Source organism: Borostomias antarcticus, assembly GCF_949987555.1.
Source record: "Borostomias antarcticus genome assembly, chromosome: 11".
NCBI classification, from domain to species: Eukaryota; Metazoa; Chordata; class Actinopteri; order Stomiiformes; family Stomiidae; genus Borostomias; species Borostomias antarcticus.
In genome coordinates, this window is record NC_140244.1 from 5,115,354 (window position 1) to 5,132,853 (window position 17,500).

The following is a 17,500-nucleotide window of genomic DNA, read 5'->3' on the forward strand; positions in this document are numbered from 1 at the left end:
TCTGAGCATGGCATGTATCTTCACCTACATCCTCAGCTTCGGCATGGGACCAGGTGAGCCTGGTGACAGCGGTAGTAGTTTTGGCACTTATTTTTGCTGGAGCTCAATTGGTCAAATCTAAGCAAAACATAGACTACCATAATATTCAGAACAAGGGCTGGGTTAAAAAAAAAAAAATCGATGAATCGATTCTGAATCAAATAATTCAGAATCGATTCATGAATCCCAAAATCGATCTTGTATTTAATGAATGAATGAATAATAGTTAATTAATTCGTTCAATGATTCATTCATTCATTCATTTTTGGAAATCAGTATCGATACCCAGCCCTAGTATTGATGTGTTGCATAACTTGGCAGTCATGTAATTAAGGTTACAGCTAAAAAAAACAGGTTTTAGTAACACTAACCGAATCGATATTGAATCTAATTGAATCGTGATAATAGATTCTGCACCTTGTGAATCGGAATCGAATTGATTCTTGAAATTCGAATGGATACCCAGCCCTACTCAGAACACTGTCCAATTACTCTATTGATCCTCTGAAATTATTATTATTATTATTTTTTTTTTATTCAGGATTTACAATAAGAGGAGGGAAAATTGTCTTGGACATACAGGCTGCTACATACAGTGCAAAGGTGCCATAACAAGGACTAAACAAAACATTTGCACATGTATATGCACTAAGACAAGACAAATTTCCCTCAGGACAAATACATGAATATGAATGAATGAATATGTCTGAGACTTGAGGCAGTGGGGCAGTCAAGCTACAATCTGTAAAGAGAGGCACGCTCATCAGAGCCACAGCATGGCACACACACACACACACACACACACACACACATTGATTCAGGCCCACACTTATTCTGATTGTTTGATGAGGTGCTTTCCTCGCTCTTATTTTGGAGACTTTGCTCTTTGCGCTGCACCAGGAAAACGAGGCCCTCGAGTCACTGAATATACATTTCCCACACGCGCCATCAGCCTATCTGATCATTTAGCCAGGCACTTTTAGCCAAAGCAAAGTAAACACTCTGTGTTTGAGTGAGTGTTGGGGTAAAGCACCTTGTTCGAGATGATGCAGTTGATCTGGCTTTAACCTCAGCTGGAGTGACGGGGACGCTGCCGACAGAGATCTTCAGCCAGACGGCCCGGCCGGCCGCATACATGATCGCCGGCTCCATGATGTGGATCAATCTCTTCATAATCGGCATGATTTTCCCCTTCCTAGTGGTGAGTAGGCTAGACGGCAACCACTACAGTCTGTGGTTGGAATTCTAACTTGCTCAGTGATGATATGATTTGAACCAACATTTTAGTGCACCATAACAAACCTTCCCTTTTAGTTGGTGGGGTAGATTGATTGATGATTAAAACTAGTGTATGTATCTGAAAAGTAGGCTACTTGTTTCTTGTGAATAGTTTTTTCCACCACAAGAAACATGGTGCCTCCACACACCTGCACAACGCCCTTTTCTGTCCTCTTCTCTGTCTGACAGCCTCTCTCCTCTCTCTCTCTCTCTCTCCTCTCTCTCTCTCTCTCGCTCCAGAGTGAGTTTAGACAGTTCTGCTTCGTCCCATTCGGGGCCGTCTGCCTCCTGTCGGCCCTGTTCGTGGGCCTGGTTCTCCCTGAGACCAAGGGGAAGACCGTGTCAGATATCGCCAGTGAGTTCCACCTGCTGAACTACAGAGGCCAGGACAAGCATGGTACAGCAGGCGCACAGACCCAGTACCAGCTGGGCGAGGTCTACCACTCCACCGCCCTATAGGCCGCTGCCGGCTGGCTCCGCCCCCTCTACACAGCCCTATAGGCCCGCTGTCGGCTGGCTCCGCCCCCTCTACACAGCCGCTACCCTGGCTGGCTAGCTGGCTCATGCCTCTGTGGACCGTGACTCAGCACCATCCGCTAGCTTTACACACAACTTCCACATGATGTGTTTTTAAATAAATAAATAAAAAAAAAAGGTTGAATACAATTTAAAGGGTCAGACATGCATGACGTATGAAAAATTTAAAGATCTTCATAGCAAGTGTCAGCTATACACTTCTTTATCAGGAGTGCATTTTGTTTAGGGATATTGCCGATAAGAATTTACTCGAGTAAGATTTGGTTACTCGATTAATTGCTTGTTAATGGAACATAACTTTTTGGGGGGGAACGAACGTTTTCAACGGGATTTGCGTGAAATGTAATCATGATTTAAGGTCTGACTGCACATGAGGGCGCCCCGCCATGTAGTGTAAGCTAATTGGGATGCTGGGAAATTTCAACGACACAGCGGAAGAAGTTGTTGAGGAATTAATATATATACTGTATACAGTGTATATGTATATATAGTGTGTGTGTGTGTGTGTATATATATATATATATATATATATATATACTGTATACGCCAGTGTGAAATCATAATACCTTGAAATGCCACATACACAATAGTAGTATACCCAATACACCTGTACATGTTGAAATTCACGTTTTAGTCAATATTGTTTTGAATAGATACTTGTTTAGGGGGTAGATTGTGGTTGTATGCATTTTAATATGTTTTGTTGAATCTAAAATGTGTTTGATGTGATCAAATAAATTATCTTGAATGGAAGTAACTGCCTCGTTTTTCTATCAATCTGATACATACGATGCATGCAATCTGTAATGTGGCATCAGCAGCTCCACAAAATGGCCGACCTTAGCTCCTGGAACCCCTCAATGATTGTGCCTGAGCTGCATTGGTGGCAATCAGCCTGTGCCCAGGCGGACTATTAAACCAGACTACAAGGGCTCCAGAGAAAGGAGGCATATTACGTTTATTTAAAATGCGCTGCCTCCTTGTCTGTCCTGCCTCTGTCACAATCTGCCCCGCCCTTCCCAGCTTCAGTTCCTCCAACTCCAGCCCATTCCCCCTGTGACTGTTCTCCTGTTACTTTTCTCTAGTGACTGTTCTCCTATTACTTTTCTCTAGTGACGGTTTCCCAGTGACTGTTCCCTGTGACTGTTCCCCAGTGACTGTTCCCTTGTTCCCCAGCGACTGTTCCATAGTGACTGTTCCATAGTGACTGTTCCCGAGTGACTGTTCCCCAGTGACTGTTCCCTAGTGACTATCTCCCTGTGACTGTTCCCCAGTGACTGCTCCCCTGTGACTGTTCCACAGTGACTGTTCCCCCTTGTTGTCTCCAGTGACTGTTCCCTAGTGACTGTAATCCATGACTGTTCCCCAGTGACAGTTCCCCACTCCTGCACCCATCTGGTCCCTCTAGTCCCTCTCCAGCCCCTCCAGTTTCCCCCACAGCTCTGGTCCCAGTCCCAGTTCCACTCCCAGACCGTCCCAGTCCCAGTCCCAGTCCCAGTCCCAGACCGTCACAGTCCCAGACCGTCCCAGTCCCAGTCCCGGACCGTCCCAGTCCCAGTCCCAGTTCCACTCCCAGACCGTCCCAGTCCCAGTTCCACTCCCAGACCGTCCCAGTCCCAGTCCCAGTCCCAGTCCCAGACCGTCCCAGTCCCAGACCATCCCAGTCCCAGTCCCAGTCCCAGTCCCAGACCGTCCCAGACCGTCCCAGTCCCAGACCCAGACCCAGTCCCAGACCGTCCCAGTCCCAGACCGTCCCAGTCCCAGTCCCAGACCGTCCCAGTCCCAGACCCAGACCCAGTCCCAGTCCCAGTCCCAGTCCCAGACCGTCCCAGTCCCATTCCCAGACCGTCCCAGTCCAAGTCCCAGACCGTCCCAGTCCCAGACCCAGTCCCAGTCCCAGTCCCAGTCCCAGTCCCAGTCCCAGTCCCAGACCAAGACCCAGTCCCAGACCCAGACCCAGTCCCAGTCCCAGTCCCAGTCCCAGTCCCAGCCCCCAGTCCCAGTTTAGTTTTTAGTTTTTTTTTTAAATGCTTAGATTAAGTTTAGTTTTTATTAGTTTCAGTGTTAGTTTTAGTCTTTTTTTCTTCTGCGCTAGCCTCATGAGACCATCCTGATCTCACAACCTCACGCTGCTTCACTCCATGTGAAACAAACCATCTGGCACTTGTGAGATTACTTCTGCGCACGGGCACAGCAAAAAAAAAAAAAGAGGATAGATTTCATATCCATGCAAAATACAAGACTTTGTATGAAATGAAAAAGACCAAAACTTAAGACATTTTCTCAATTATTGTTAGTTTTGTCAACACACAAAACTAGTCATTTTTGGTAAAGCCTAGTTTATTATTTTTATTTAAGTTAACTAAAATGTTTTTTCGCGCCTAGTTTTGTTTTTTTAATTAGTTCTCATTAACTATAATAACCTTCCAGCCCCCTCAGTCCTGGGCTGTGTTCGGAATCGCTCCCTATTCATTATATGGGCCGTCAGCCATTTTGTTTGTAGTGTCCGAATTCCCACGGAATTTTCGTTCCCTATATAGTCCACTATTTATTACCCACAATTCACCTTGATTTCCAGGGAACAGCACATTTCTCCGTTCCCTAGGTAGTTCACACTGGTGAACCCCATGGGAGTGAGGGAACGAGGGAGCGATTCCGAACACAGCTCTGGTGTCACTCCCCCTGTTTCCTACAGGCACTCTGCTCTCGTCTTTGTTCCCTGATTGGCTGCGCCCGTGTCTCGTCATGTCTTGCCTCCCACCTGCAGCTCGTCCTTGATATGTCTCCCGGTGTATTTAAGCCCAAGCCCCCAGGAATCGAAATCTAAAGTGAAGGCCTATTGAACCGCGCCATCTTGGCTAGATTTGTAGTCACTTGGCTATTTCCGGTTACTTTTGACTTGCGCAGTTGAGCTTCTCTGGCCGACGCGCGTCCACGAAAAAGTTCACATTTCTCTGAAATGTAGACGCGCGTTCCCGGCTCTCCCCGCTTTGATTTAGCAATGAAAACCGGCTTGCATATTAACCTGTTTTTGTCAAATATATCAATTGGAGAAATTATTTTTTGATCCTGGCATCTTAGTTTTAACAAGTTAAATATAATTGAACATGTTTTGTTTGCTAGTAGATGGTATTCATTCCGTTCGCGATAACGTTATTGCAGCCAGGCTAAATTCCTCCAGGGAGCCAGTGACAGGCGAGTTGAAGAGCTTCACTCCCCGCCAGCAGGAGCTCTGGCCGCGGCTACCGCATCTCGGAAAACCCGCTGAGTTCCACCAAGTACCAAGACATATTTGTTGCCATCACATTGTTCATTAATTTCACTGTTCTTCCTCATCCCTTTCCCACCCCCTCCTCCTCTCCCTCTTCTCATCCTCCCCAGCCAAACCACTCAGTGGGTCTGTTCTGTGCTCTCATTTTACATATTGTGGATGTAGCTGTCCCAGTGTATGACCCACATGTGCTCCATGGCTCGTAATGTGCTCCATGGCCATGCGTCCCCACATTATTGTTTTTTTTAATTATATTTTTATTATCTGTTTTATTATTATAAATAAATACTTTAAAACTACCACTGAAGCTGTCTGTGCAAATTACAGTAGGCTAGGTATTTAACTATTACATTACTACAGCTGCTAAAGGCACATATTGTAGTGTTTCCAAACAAATTTTCTTAAACTATTGGAGACTTGGAAATAACAACTAGGCCTACATGAAGACTTTCACAGTTTCAGACTGCTGTAACCATTAAAGTTTGGAGTAGGCTGCATAAGCTTACACTTAACAATGCACGCACACAAAACGCTCAAAAAGGGCTTAATACATACAACAAACTGATCAGGCTAATCATTTTTTAATGAAAATGACCACAAGACAACCTCCTGTGCATAGTTGAAATGGTAGTGGGATACGGTGATAAACTGGAGTGATCTTTTGACAGCAATTATTAGCCTTTTCCAAGAATGGACAGAAATGGGATATTTTTAGAATAACAGGAATTTATTCACATACAATGTAAAGGAGTTGATGTGTAGCATGAAGATGAAACGATACACTGAGTTTGGGTGTTTTCAGTCAACGTTGGCGTTCACCGCTTCCATTTATCGAATGGCCGACTGGTGTAAGATGGATAGCCTAACGTTAGAGAGATAAATGTAGGCTATGGTTATGTTAATAAAGGTAACAATGATGTTGTAACATGCATGCAGCACTGCCGATCTGATCTGAACGATTGATTCATTATTACCATGGATCGGTATTGGGATTGATCAAGGGCGAGTGTGAAATAGCAGCCAGGAACTCAGCGGGTTATCCGAGATGCGGTAGCCGCGGCCAGAGCTCCTGCTGGCGGGGAGTGAAGCTCTTCAACTCGCCTGTCACTGGCTCCCTGGAGGAATTTAGCCTGGCTGCAATAACGTTATCGCGAACGGAATGAATACCATCTACTAGCAAACAAAACATGTTAAATTATATTTAACCTGTTAAAACTAAGATGCCAGGATCAAAAAATAATTTCTCCAATTGATATATTTGACAAAAACAGGTTAATATGCAAGCCGGTTTTCATTGCTAAATCAAAGCGGGGAGAGCCGGGAACGCGCGTCTACATTTCAGAGAAATGTGAACTTTTTCGTGGACGCGCGTCGGCCAGAGAAGCTCAACTGCGCAAGTCAAAAGTAACCGGAAGGCCAGAAAAGCACAACTGTGCAAGTCAAAAGTAACCGGAAATAGTCAAATGACTACAAATTTTGCCAAGATGGCGCGGTTCAATAGGGCTTCATTGTTGATAGCGGCCAGTGAATGGAGTGGCTGTATCCAGTTTATATAATACATCCATGATTTAAGCCCACACGTTTCCTTGTTCTGTGTTGGTTCATTGTTTTATGTCAGTTCCCATCCCTGTGTTTCTGCTCCCCATCATTCAGATTCAGATCTTTATTGACACATGCAAACGTGCAGCGTACAAACGCAGTGGGAAGGGGTGTAAACAGGGCTGAAAATTAACACCTGCAACCGGCCAAATGCAGGTAAAATTTCCAATTGGCGACTAGATTTCGGAAGGCTATCTGAAAAAAAAAAAAACTTGGCCGGTAGATTTTTTCATCTACAGTCCCCTTGGCAGGTGACTCACCGTGAGCCAAAAAGTTAATTTTCACCCCTGGGTGTGAACAAGGGCAGGGGAGTGGGAATGAGAGGCCGGTCCGTCAGAACAGACCAATCGGGTGGGGGGAGATAATGGTTCGTGGGGAAGGGGGCGTGTCTTCAGGGTCAGTCTACTGCAGCTGTTGAGCCTGTGGACCGCGTCAGGAAAGAAGCTGTCGTGGAACCTCTCCTCCGCGGTCCTGATGCTCAGCCATCTTCTGTCTCTCCGGTGAAATGGTGTGAACAGGTGTGGTAGCTGTAGTGGTTGGTGTTTTATGATGGAGATGGCCTTCCTGCAGCAGTGTTGGTTGTAGAGATCCTCGATGGCTGGGAGCTCCACACCGATGATCTTCTGCGCTGTCTTCACCCCCCTCTGGGTGGCATGCCTGACGTGGGCAGTGATGTTGCCATACCAGGCTGTGATGCTTCCAGTCAGATTAATTTGTTGAATTTATATAGGCCTAAGTAGAATTGTGGTGTAGGAGGCTTTTGACTCCTATCAGACATAATCATGTATTTTGTTATAACTGCTGTGTGACATGTCAATAACATGATTCTTTAACAAATAGCCTATTTGTCTAGCTAAATATGATATTAAGGCCTCAATTTATCAGAGGCCTCGCGCCCTCCCCTGCGATCGTTGGCGTCCGGACCCCAGGTTGGGAAACCCTGACGTAGGCTTCATAGCCTACTATAAATATGGATATAAATAAATAAATAAATAACCCGGGGGGCATGGATGTATTGTGTACATGCTGTAGCCATAGATCAGTGAAAATCTGGGGGTGAGATATGTTGTCATCTGCATTTATATGTGTGTTAGATGTGTACACTAGATATGGTGATATAGCCTAGCCTACACTAGCTAGGGTCATTCAGGTGCCGGATTGTCTGGGGAGAGAAGCTCTTCATGAACCCCCCTGAACCTGTTCTGCCCGCCTCCGTCGTCTGCAGGGTCAGACTGGGACAATAAATCAGGCCGGGACTCATACACCCAACCAGGCCACTCCCCAAGGTTGCACGGTTCGCGTGCCGCGCACACAAGCATATACACACACACGTACACACACACCATTACCTCCATCACACACACACACACACACACACGTACATGTTGATCCCAAATAAATCACCACCACCACAACCACCAGGATTAAACACGTTCACTACTCATTACACTACTAATTAAACTACTATTCTATCTATCTATAAGAGCAGAGCCTACAGCGCCAAGTTTAACTGTATTCCATTTATGGCAATACATGGTTAAATGGTTCTCTATGACATGTGTCCTGTAAAGTGCTAAACTAAGAATAAACGGGTCACGTCTTGTAAAGATAGTCTTTAATATCTCTTTTCAGTCAGACAACCGTGCAGGTAACTCCTGTCTAAAACTCCCTCGCTCCTGACTACTCTCGAGATAACAACTGTTGTGAATACCCTGACGTAACACATCCATGACATCTCCCCTTTTTAGATGCAATTATCCCTAATCAATAATATTCATTACTTAGTAATAAAGTGCGAACATTTACCAAGGATAGGTTCACTGAATAACACTTTAAAGTCGCACAGAAACAGACGTTTGGTTTGAGATCATCTAACTTCTGTAGTTTGACGTATTTCTGACGCAAACAAGCTATGAGGGTGGGACATATGTTTAGAGGAATTAGATTGGAACATTGACAAGTAGACGGGTTTTAAGAACTTTAGACAGATTCGATAGAAGGATAGCGTGGATTGACGGCTGGATGTCGTGAGATTATTGGCCTAAAATCTAAGGTACCTGTTGTCGTCATTGCACGTGACCTACCGTTTTCCAGGAAGTAAGAAAGTATATACTTTGATATAAGATTACAACAAAAGTCGAATTTTGTATTTTTATTTGGCATACATCGTTGAATAGGTGAACAGTATGACCAATTATGTGAACCAAAATGGGACAGAAATAATGTTTTCATTTCAGTGCAACTTTAAGCCCCATTTCTAAAATCCCTAGCATGTTTCTGAGACGTACGGGTTAAAATTTCTCAATCACCCCAGACCTCGTGCTGATTTTCATTACAACATTAGTATGAGTATAGGGCCTCTCGTTATATCGTTAAAAAAAACAACGATAAACATGCATTTCAGACTCAGGAATGGCATGGTGTAATCTTACCAGGCCCAGCATTATTAACACCACCTATGCTTAACATTGCATAACATTGAACATGTCAAACAGGTCAAGGTCAAGTCTATGGACAGGTATAACAAGTCTAACACCTGCTTTGGGGCAGTCCATCAGTGTTCACCCTTGAGCCAGGGGAGTTTGTTATTGGGCTTGCCTGGATGGTGGGCCCTTCTCATGGTTTGTGTTGGCTTTCGCTGGGGCTCCTGCAACAGGCACAGCTTGGAGATGGCGACGGTTTCTACTGTACAGAGCTCCGTGTTCTATCGCAATGAGGTAAGATCTCTGTGTAGCGCTCTCACCAGCCACCACGGCAGGTGTGCCCGGGTCTTTTGATTGTCCAGCTTGGTGAGAACATGGTCTCCTTCCTGCAGTGGCGTGAGCTGCCTCACACCATGGCGCTTATTGAAGTAGAATGCCTGTTCACTTTTCTCCACAGCCTCTCAAGCTCTGGCGTGCTCTCTGTTCGGCCACTTTGGTTGTAAGTTCTTGTCCAGGGTGGGCAGTGTCGTCCTGATCCTCCTGCCCATCAGGAGTTCTGCAGGGCTGACGCCCGCGCTGCTGTGTGGAGAGGATCTGTCATCTGTGAGAGCAAGTAGGGGATCCATTTGTTTTAGAATCCTCTTGGCTGTTTGGACTGTAAGTTCAGCATGGCCATTCCCTTGTGGGTTGTGGGGACTAGAGGTTGTGTGTTTAAAATCCATCCCACGGGCAAAGTTTCGGAAACTATCACTGCTGAACTGTGGCCCGTTGTCACCGACTACCTCCTCCGCTATCCCATACCGAGCAAATGTAGCCTTCAGTTTTAAGATTACTTGTGCACTTGTTGTGGTTGGCATGTGGAGTATCTAGAGTATTAGTCTGCTATGACCAGATAGTTCTCCCTCTAATTCACACAAGTCTATGCCGATTTTCTTCCACAGCCTGTCTGGGAGAGGCGTCGGCAGGAGAGGCTCTCTGTTTTGTGCTCTCCACTGCTCGGGACAGTACATGTGTAACCCATACGTTTCGGCATGCCCTGGGTGGGAATCGAACCAGGGTCTCCCGCGTGACAGACACCGTTTTAACCAGCTGCGCCAATGAAAAGCTAGCTCTTCGTTGGCGGGGGGGACGGTATTTATACTGGGGAGAGTTTAACCAACGGCTCACTATCTACCCGAGGACTCACGAGAACCCAGTTTCACTCGGTTACACATGCAGTTCTCTACCTTGTGTGTGATCCGTGAGGCCATTCCAAGCCACCACACTGAAGCGTTGGCTCTGTCTCTGCATTTGTTAAGCCCTTGATGGCCCTCATGTATACGATCTAGTATCTCTGACCTCATTGTTCCAGGTATCACTGTCCTGCACCCTCTGGTTACTACCCCATCGCACACAGACAGTTCATCCCTTAGAGGAAAGTACTCCCTAACACTGCCGTGTGTTTGTGTTATGTGTTCAGGCCACCCCCTTTGTATGTACCTAATCACTTTGTTCATCAGCTGCTGTCTCTGCCCGGATACTGTCCATTTTCATGGTTTGCTGGAATGCTGTTCACCACAGCTGCGACGTTAACACTCCATGTCCATGTGACTGGCTTGGCCATGTGCTCTGTGTCCCTCTATGGGCTCCTGGACAGCAGGTCTGCCCTATCCCAGTTCACTTGAACTCACAAGATGATTTGTCATTGTCAGCCAGATATACTAGGATAGCTCCTAGATCCTAGATCTTGCTCTCAAAAGCAGCAACATTGGCATAATCTGATCTTCACCTTATAGAAAAAGAGACAAGCTTTTTGCATTCAAAAAACATATATTTTTCTATAAGATATAATAGATAACATCCAGTCACACAGTTATCTGACTGCGCTGCTTGGAGGAACGGAAAGCAACGCAACACAAACCAATCACAATCTTCCTTCGCCTCCACAAAAAATGTTGATGACCGAGTTGTTGCTAATTAGCTCAGTGACATAGAGGATGTTGCTTGGTGTCAGAGGTTACGTTAAGTTCAATCCACAACTGATGTAAAATGAACATTGGAATGTCAGCTGCCTCCACAAAAAATGTTGATGACCGAGTTGTTGCTAATTAGCTCAGTGACATAGAGGATGTTGCTTGGTGTCAGAGGTTACGTTAAGTTCAATCCACAACTGATGTAAAATGAACATTGGAATGTCAGCTTTCTTATTGTCTTCCTATTCTCTCACTTATCGCTCCTAAACTTGTCTGAAATTGCCTGGCCCCGCCTCATCGCTGTATTTTGACAGGCAACAGGCCAGGCCACATCGTGTTAGACCAGGCCAGGCCACCGGGAATGGCCTGTCCGGGCCTGAATTTGGCCTGTCCGGGCCTGAACTTGGAACTGTGTTTTGGTATGCTACTTTCAAAGATTTTATCTGGTGTGATAAGATCACTTGCCCCACGTTGGGTTCGGTGTGAACTATAAAAACTATTCAAAATATATTTTGGGTGAAACGCTTCAAAAAATATATCGGCTAGGCTATCTGAAGTAGGAAAACTGTTTAAATAGGACTACGTTATCACACACGCTGGGCAGTAACATACATCCGATATTCTATAGCCTACAACCATACAGCGAATGGCAGGTTAGACAGACAGCTGAGCTACAATAACTATAGTTCATGGACATTTAGTTCCGTTCTCAAAGTACTCAGTGTTTGTCAATACCAGAGACGTGTCAAAGCTGGCACCACCTCGTGTCTGGGCGTAAAGACAATGAGTAAATTATTATTGTTTTGACAAGACCCAAGACTCTCCCCCCCATCAAAATATAACAGCATAATGCCAAACTAGAGGAAGATAAACATTACAAACCTGTCTGAAATTACGCAGTCACACGGTGCTAGTGCAGGAAATAACCAGACAAGATCCAGTCTGGGCCAGGAACACCCGGATCAGTCCCGCTCTTGGCTTTGTCAAGTCTGCCAACACGTTCTGAAATGGTCAACTACAAGTTGTCCTCCTCTAATAGTCTGAATGATCAAACCATTCTGATTAATGTCTAACTGTGGGCGTACCTGTAGGGATATATGTCGGCTCTGACGGCATGTCCCTCTGTCCCCCGTAGCAACAGGTGATCCCAGACCTCTGCTCCTGTCCCATCCAAGGAGCCACTCCAGACATGAGCAACGCCCTGAAAGAACTGGTAAGAACAAGCTGCTCATTAGGACTTAAAATTCTCCCAAAGGCCAAATGTTTCTGTCTGGTTTAGGCTACTTTTTTGTTTGTTTGTTTGTTTTTGTTTAATTCTCAAAAATCTAACTTTCATTAGGTTCCAGGGCTTCTACAGATTAATAAAGATATCATCTCCATTTCTAGGTGCAGTACTGGAGACTTTACCTGCTGACGATAGTACTGGGAATTGGGGGATCATTTCAATATGGAATCCAAGTTTCCATCATGGCTTCACCCGCAGAGGTAAGTTGTGAGGATGAGGTCATGATCTTTGAATCCTAAGCAACCTGCCCAGTGGTGTTGTCTGAAGTAGCCTATGGTAGACCAGCATGGTTACAGTAAGCCTACTGTAACAGGTGTCTGAAGTAGCCTAGAGTAGACCAGCATGTCTATAGTAGTGTAACAGGTGTCTGAAGTAGCCTACAGCAGACCAGCATGTCTATAGTAGTGTAACAGGTGTCTGAAGTAGCCTACAGCAGACCAGCATGTCTATAGTAGTGTAACAGGTGTCTGAAGTAGCCTACAGTAGACCAGCATGTCTATAGTAGTGTAACAGGTGTCTGAGTAGCCTAGAGTAGACCAGCATGTCTATAGTAGTGTAACAGGTGTCTGAAGTAGCCTACAGCAGACCAGCATGTCTATAGTATTGTAACAGGTGTCTGAAGTAGCCAACAGCAGACCAGCATGTCTATAGTAGTGTAACAGGTGTCTGAAGTAGCCTAGAGTAGACCAGCATGTCTATAGTAGTGTAACAGGTGTCTGAAGTAGCCTACAGCAGACCAGCATGTCTATAGTAATGTAACAGGTGTCTGAAGTAGCCTACAGCAGACCAGCATGTCTATAGTAGTGTAACAGGTGTAACAAGGGTCATTGTCACAGCGTCGCTCATCATTTCTGTTTCCACTCTCACTTGCCCCACGTTGGGTTCGATCTCTGGTCCTCAGACTTGCCAGCGCACATGACCACCTCTCATAAGCTAAGCTCAGCCTGGGTCCAGACCTCCGAATCCGCCCACTCCACCAAAGTTGACAAATTCAAGGGCAAAACTGGAAGGGCTCTGTTAAAGCTGCAGGATGCAGTTTGGCTCAGAAGCACTTTGTGTTTTATTTTTTTGCAATTCTCACTACATCCCGACAGCAATCAATAAATGAAGTGCTCTCAAACTAAAAGGAAATAAATCCGTAATCTGTGGAAGTCGCAGGACTGTAATAAGTGCGTCCAATCATTTTCAGTTGCCAACTTAACCAACTTGCCAACTTGGCATACCTGCCTGTCATTTGTTTTCCCTCAGTTTGGAGGGGTGGCTTTGAAGGGGAGGCTTGAAGGGAGGGGTGGGGATTTTGTCGGTTGCATTTTTCAAAATATTTCCCCCCAAAAAATCTAAAAGTCTAACAGGAAATCACAAACCACATACTGCACCTTTAAGTGTGAATACGTGTTGTGAAGGAAATGTTTGTCTCCCTGTCTGCAGCATATACAGAGTTTTGTGAACTACACATGGTTGTGGCGCTACGGTGCGGCTGTGGAGGACTCCACCAACATGCTGATCTGGTCCTTCATGGTGTCTGTGTTCAGCTTGGGGGCCTGGCTTGGTGCCATCCACAGTGGCAGCCTCCCTGTCACCCATGGCCGGTAAGACACACACACCAACACACACGCACACACACACACACACACACACATGCAAACACACACCAACGCAAACACACACCAACATAACACACAAACACACACACACACACACCAACGCAAACACACACCAACATAACACACAAACACACACACACACACATATATACACACAAACACACCAACATCACACACAAACACACACACACACACACACACACACCCCAACGCAAACACACACCAACATAACACACAAACACACGCACACACACACCAACATAACACACAAACACACACACACACACACACACACACACAACAACCTAACACACACACAAACACACACTGTTAATAATCACCTTGGTGATGTATGATCTCTTTTTAGGAAGAAAGCCTTGTTATTTAACAACGTGGTGGCCATCGTAGCTGCTCTGCTCATGGTCCTCAGTCGCACGGCCAAGTCCTTCGAGATGATCCTGCTGGGCAGATTTCTCTATGGATATAATGTTGGTATGTGGCTATGATTGTAAATGGGATATAATTCTGGTATGATTGTGTATAGGATATAATTCTGGTATGATTGTGTATGGGATATAAAGTTGGTATGATTGTGTATGGGATATAAAGTTGGTATGATTGTGTATGGGATATAAAGTTGGTATGGGGGTATAATTATGTATGGAATATAATATTGGTATGTGGGTATGATTATGTATGGGATATAATATTGGTACAGTATGTGGGTATGTCTGTGTATGGATGTAAGCTTGTGTGACCGACTTCATTTTGCTCTGCGTTATGTTTTTTGTGTCACTCGTTCCTTTGACCAATATTAAGGAATGGTCCAGGGCGGGACGCGAACCTGCAACCTTGCGCTCACAAGTCCGATGTGCTAACAACTACTGTATACCAAGAGAAAAAAATTATTGGCACGGTTGTTAGCACATCCTTTATACTAGGGGAGTGAGTTACACTACTCGACGACTACTCTACTTTAGCCTAAGTAATTAACTAAGTAAGTAAGTAAGGCAAGACAAGTTTATTTGTATAGGCCTAGCACATTTAAGTAACAAGGCAATTCAAAGTGCTTTACATGAAACATTAAAAACATCAAGACAAGTGCAAGAAACACATTATAAAAGGACATTTAAAACAAAATGCAGGACAAATAACGAATAAAAGTTAGAGTGCAGTGTATGAATGAATAATTATTTGATTTAATAAAAAGCAGCGGCAAAAAGAAAAGTCTTCATTCTTGATTTGAAAGAACTGAGAGTTGCAGCAGACCTGCAGTTTTCTGGAAGTTTGTTCCAGATATGTGAAGCATAAAAACTGAACGCTGCTTCTCCATGTTTTGTTTTAACTCTGGGGACAGAAAGCAGGCCTGTGCCAGACGACCTGAGAGGTCTGGATGGTTCATAACGTAGGAGCAGATCAGAAATATATTTTGTCCCTAAACCATTCAGTGCTTTATAAACCAACAGCAGTATTTTAAAGTCAATTCTTTGACAGACAGGAAGCCAATGTAAAGACCTTAGAACTGGAGTGATGTGATCCACTTTCTTAGTCTTAGTGAGGACTCAAGCAGCAGCGTTCTGAATCAGCTGCAGCTGTTTTATTATTATTATTATTATTATTATTATTATTATTATTATTATATTATTATTATTTTATTATAGAGACCTGTAAACACACTGTTACAGTAGTCGAGTCTACTGAAGATAAACGCATGGACAAGTTTTTCCAAATCTTGCTGAGACATAAATCCTTTAATCCTTGATATATTCTTCAGGTGATAGTAGTCTGACTTTGTAATTGTTTTAATGTGGCTGTTGAAATTCAGGTCTGAGTCCATGAGTACTCCAAGATTTCTGACTTCATTTATGGTTTTTAGCATTACTAATTGAAGCTGAGCACTAACTTTTAATCGTTCTTCTTTGGCTCCAAAAATAATTACTTCAGTTTTATCTTTGTTTAGTTGAAGACAGTTCTAGCACATCCAATCGTTGATTTGTTCAATGTGCCTTACTCAGCGTTTGTATGGGATTATAGTCCCCTGGTGATATGGTGATATCAATTTGTGTGTCGTCTGCATAGCTATGGAAACATATTTTGTTGTTTGACATAATTTGAGCTAGTGGGAGCATGTAAATATTGAGCAGAAGAGGCCCCAGAATGGAGCCTTGGAGAACTCCACAGGTCATTTTTGTCCGCTCAAATTTGTAATTGCCTATAGACACAAAGTAGTCCCTGTCCTTCAAGTAGGATTCAAATCAGTCTAGCACTGTGCCATAAATTCCCAGACAGTTTTCCAGTCGGCCTAGTAATATGTTGTGGTCAACTGTGTCGAATGCAGCGCTAAGATCCAGTAATACTAAGACTGCAATTCTGCCATTGTCTGTGTTTAAATGGATGTCAATGAAGACCTTAACAAGAGCAGTCTCAGTGCTGTAGTGTGGTCGAAATCCTGACTGGAAGACATCCAGACAATTACTTAGTGCCAGGAAGTTGTTCAGCTGTTGAAAAACAGCTTTTTCAGTGATTTTACTTAAAAACGTGAGGTTTGATATTGTCATATAATTGTTCATTTTTGAGGTGTCTAGATTATTCTTTTTTAACAGTGGCTTGACGACTGCAGTTTTCAGGGTTTGTGGGAACACACCTGAAAGAAGAGATGTGTTTACACAATTTGTAGTAAATCAGAGGCCCTGAAGTTAGATACATTTTTGAAAAAGCCTGTAGGCAGAATATCAAGGCAACAGGAGGAGGATTTCAGATATTGTATAATGTCTTCCAGGGTTTTATGGTTGATCGGATAAAATTGTCATGGTATTGATTTTAAGTGGACACAGAGACAATACATATCCTGTACCTGATATGGAAGCACTGACTGCTTTTCTGAATTTTGTCAGTGAAGAATGAGGAAAATTCATTGCAGGCCCTGGTGGATAGAAGTTCAGAGGCTACTGACACAGGAGGGTTTGTCAGCCTATCAACAGTGGCAAACAAGGCACATGCATTATTATTGTTTTTGGTGATGATGTCAGAAAAGAAGGACTGCCGTGCATTTCTCAGCTCCAAATTATAAATGTGAAGTACCTCTTTATAGATGTCATAATGAACATGGAGATGTTTTTCGCCACCTGCGTTCAGCTTTTCAACACTCTTTTTTCTACTTTGACCAGCGTGGCATTTCTCCATGGAGATCTTTCCTTAACAGAGAATATCTTCACCTTAGTGGGCACAATGGCATCAATAATATTTGTAATTTTAGAATTGAAATTATCTACAAGCTCAATGACTGAGACCCAAGAGAGGGCGGGTGTGGACGAGAAAGCCTGAGTAAATATTTCAATGGTGTTTTCAGTGATGTACCGTTTTGCGATGACCTCTGATTGAACATTTGTGTGCATGGAGATAGTACTCTCAACAAAAACACAGGAATGATCATAGAGCACAACACCAGACACCTCAACCTTAGGAATATTCAGACCTTTGGTGATGACCAAGTCCAGAGTGTGCCCCATGTT

The 17,500-nt window shown here is 44.2% G+C and overlaps 2 protein-coding genes across 5 annotated transcripts in view; both read left to right on the forward strand.

Annotated features, from left to right (window-relative positions):
* The window catches only part of LOC311315148 (solute carrier family 2, facilitated glucose transporter member 11-like), a gene marked incomplete at both ends in the record, with an annotated part of 6,979 nt that extends 5,203 nt beyond the window's left edge, over nt 1-1,776 (forward strand). The window contains 3 exons of the mRNA XM_084445750.1: nt 1-53; nt 1,113-1,240; nt 1,558-1,776. The exon at nt 1-53 is cut by the window's left edge and continues 23 nt beyond it. Of these exons, the coding sequence (XP_084301876.1) occupies nt 1-53; nt 1,113-1,240; nt 1,558-1,776 (400 nt within the window). The remainder of the gene's footprint in view (nt 54-1,112; nt 1,241-1,557) is intronic.
* Nucleotides 1,777-12,230: 10,454 nt separating this feature from the next.
* The window catches only part of LOC311314984 (solute carrier family 2, facilitated glucose transporter member 11-like), a 9,550-nt gene continuing 4,280 nt past the window's right edge, over nt 12,231-17,500 (forward strand). For 3 of the 4 annotated variants that reach the window (XR_014630651.1, XM_084445546.1, XM_084445548.1), the window contains exons 1-4: nt 12,239-12,312; nt 12,486-12,584; nt 13,813-13,973; nt 14,356-14,480. Coding sequence is in view for 3 of the 4 variants with exons in the window: in XM_084445546.1 (XP_084301672.1) it covers nt 12,289-12,312; nt 12,486-12,584; nt 13,813-13,973; nt 14,356-14,480 (409 nt within the window). In the remaining variant the exon portion in view is untranslated. Of the gene's footprint in view, nt 12,313-12,438; nt 12,585-13,812; nt 13,974-14,355; nt 14,481-17,500 lie in introns of all 4 variants that reach the window. The other variant, XM_084445547.1, reaches the window with a different exon arrangement.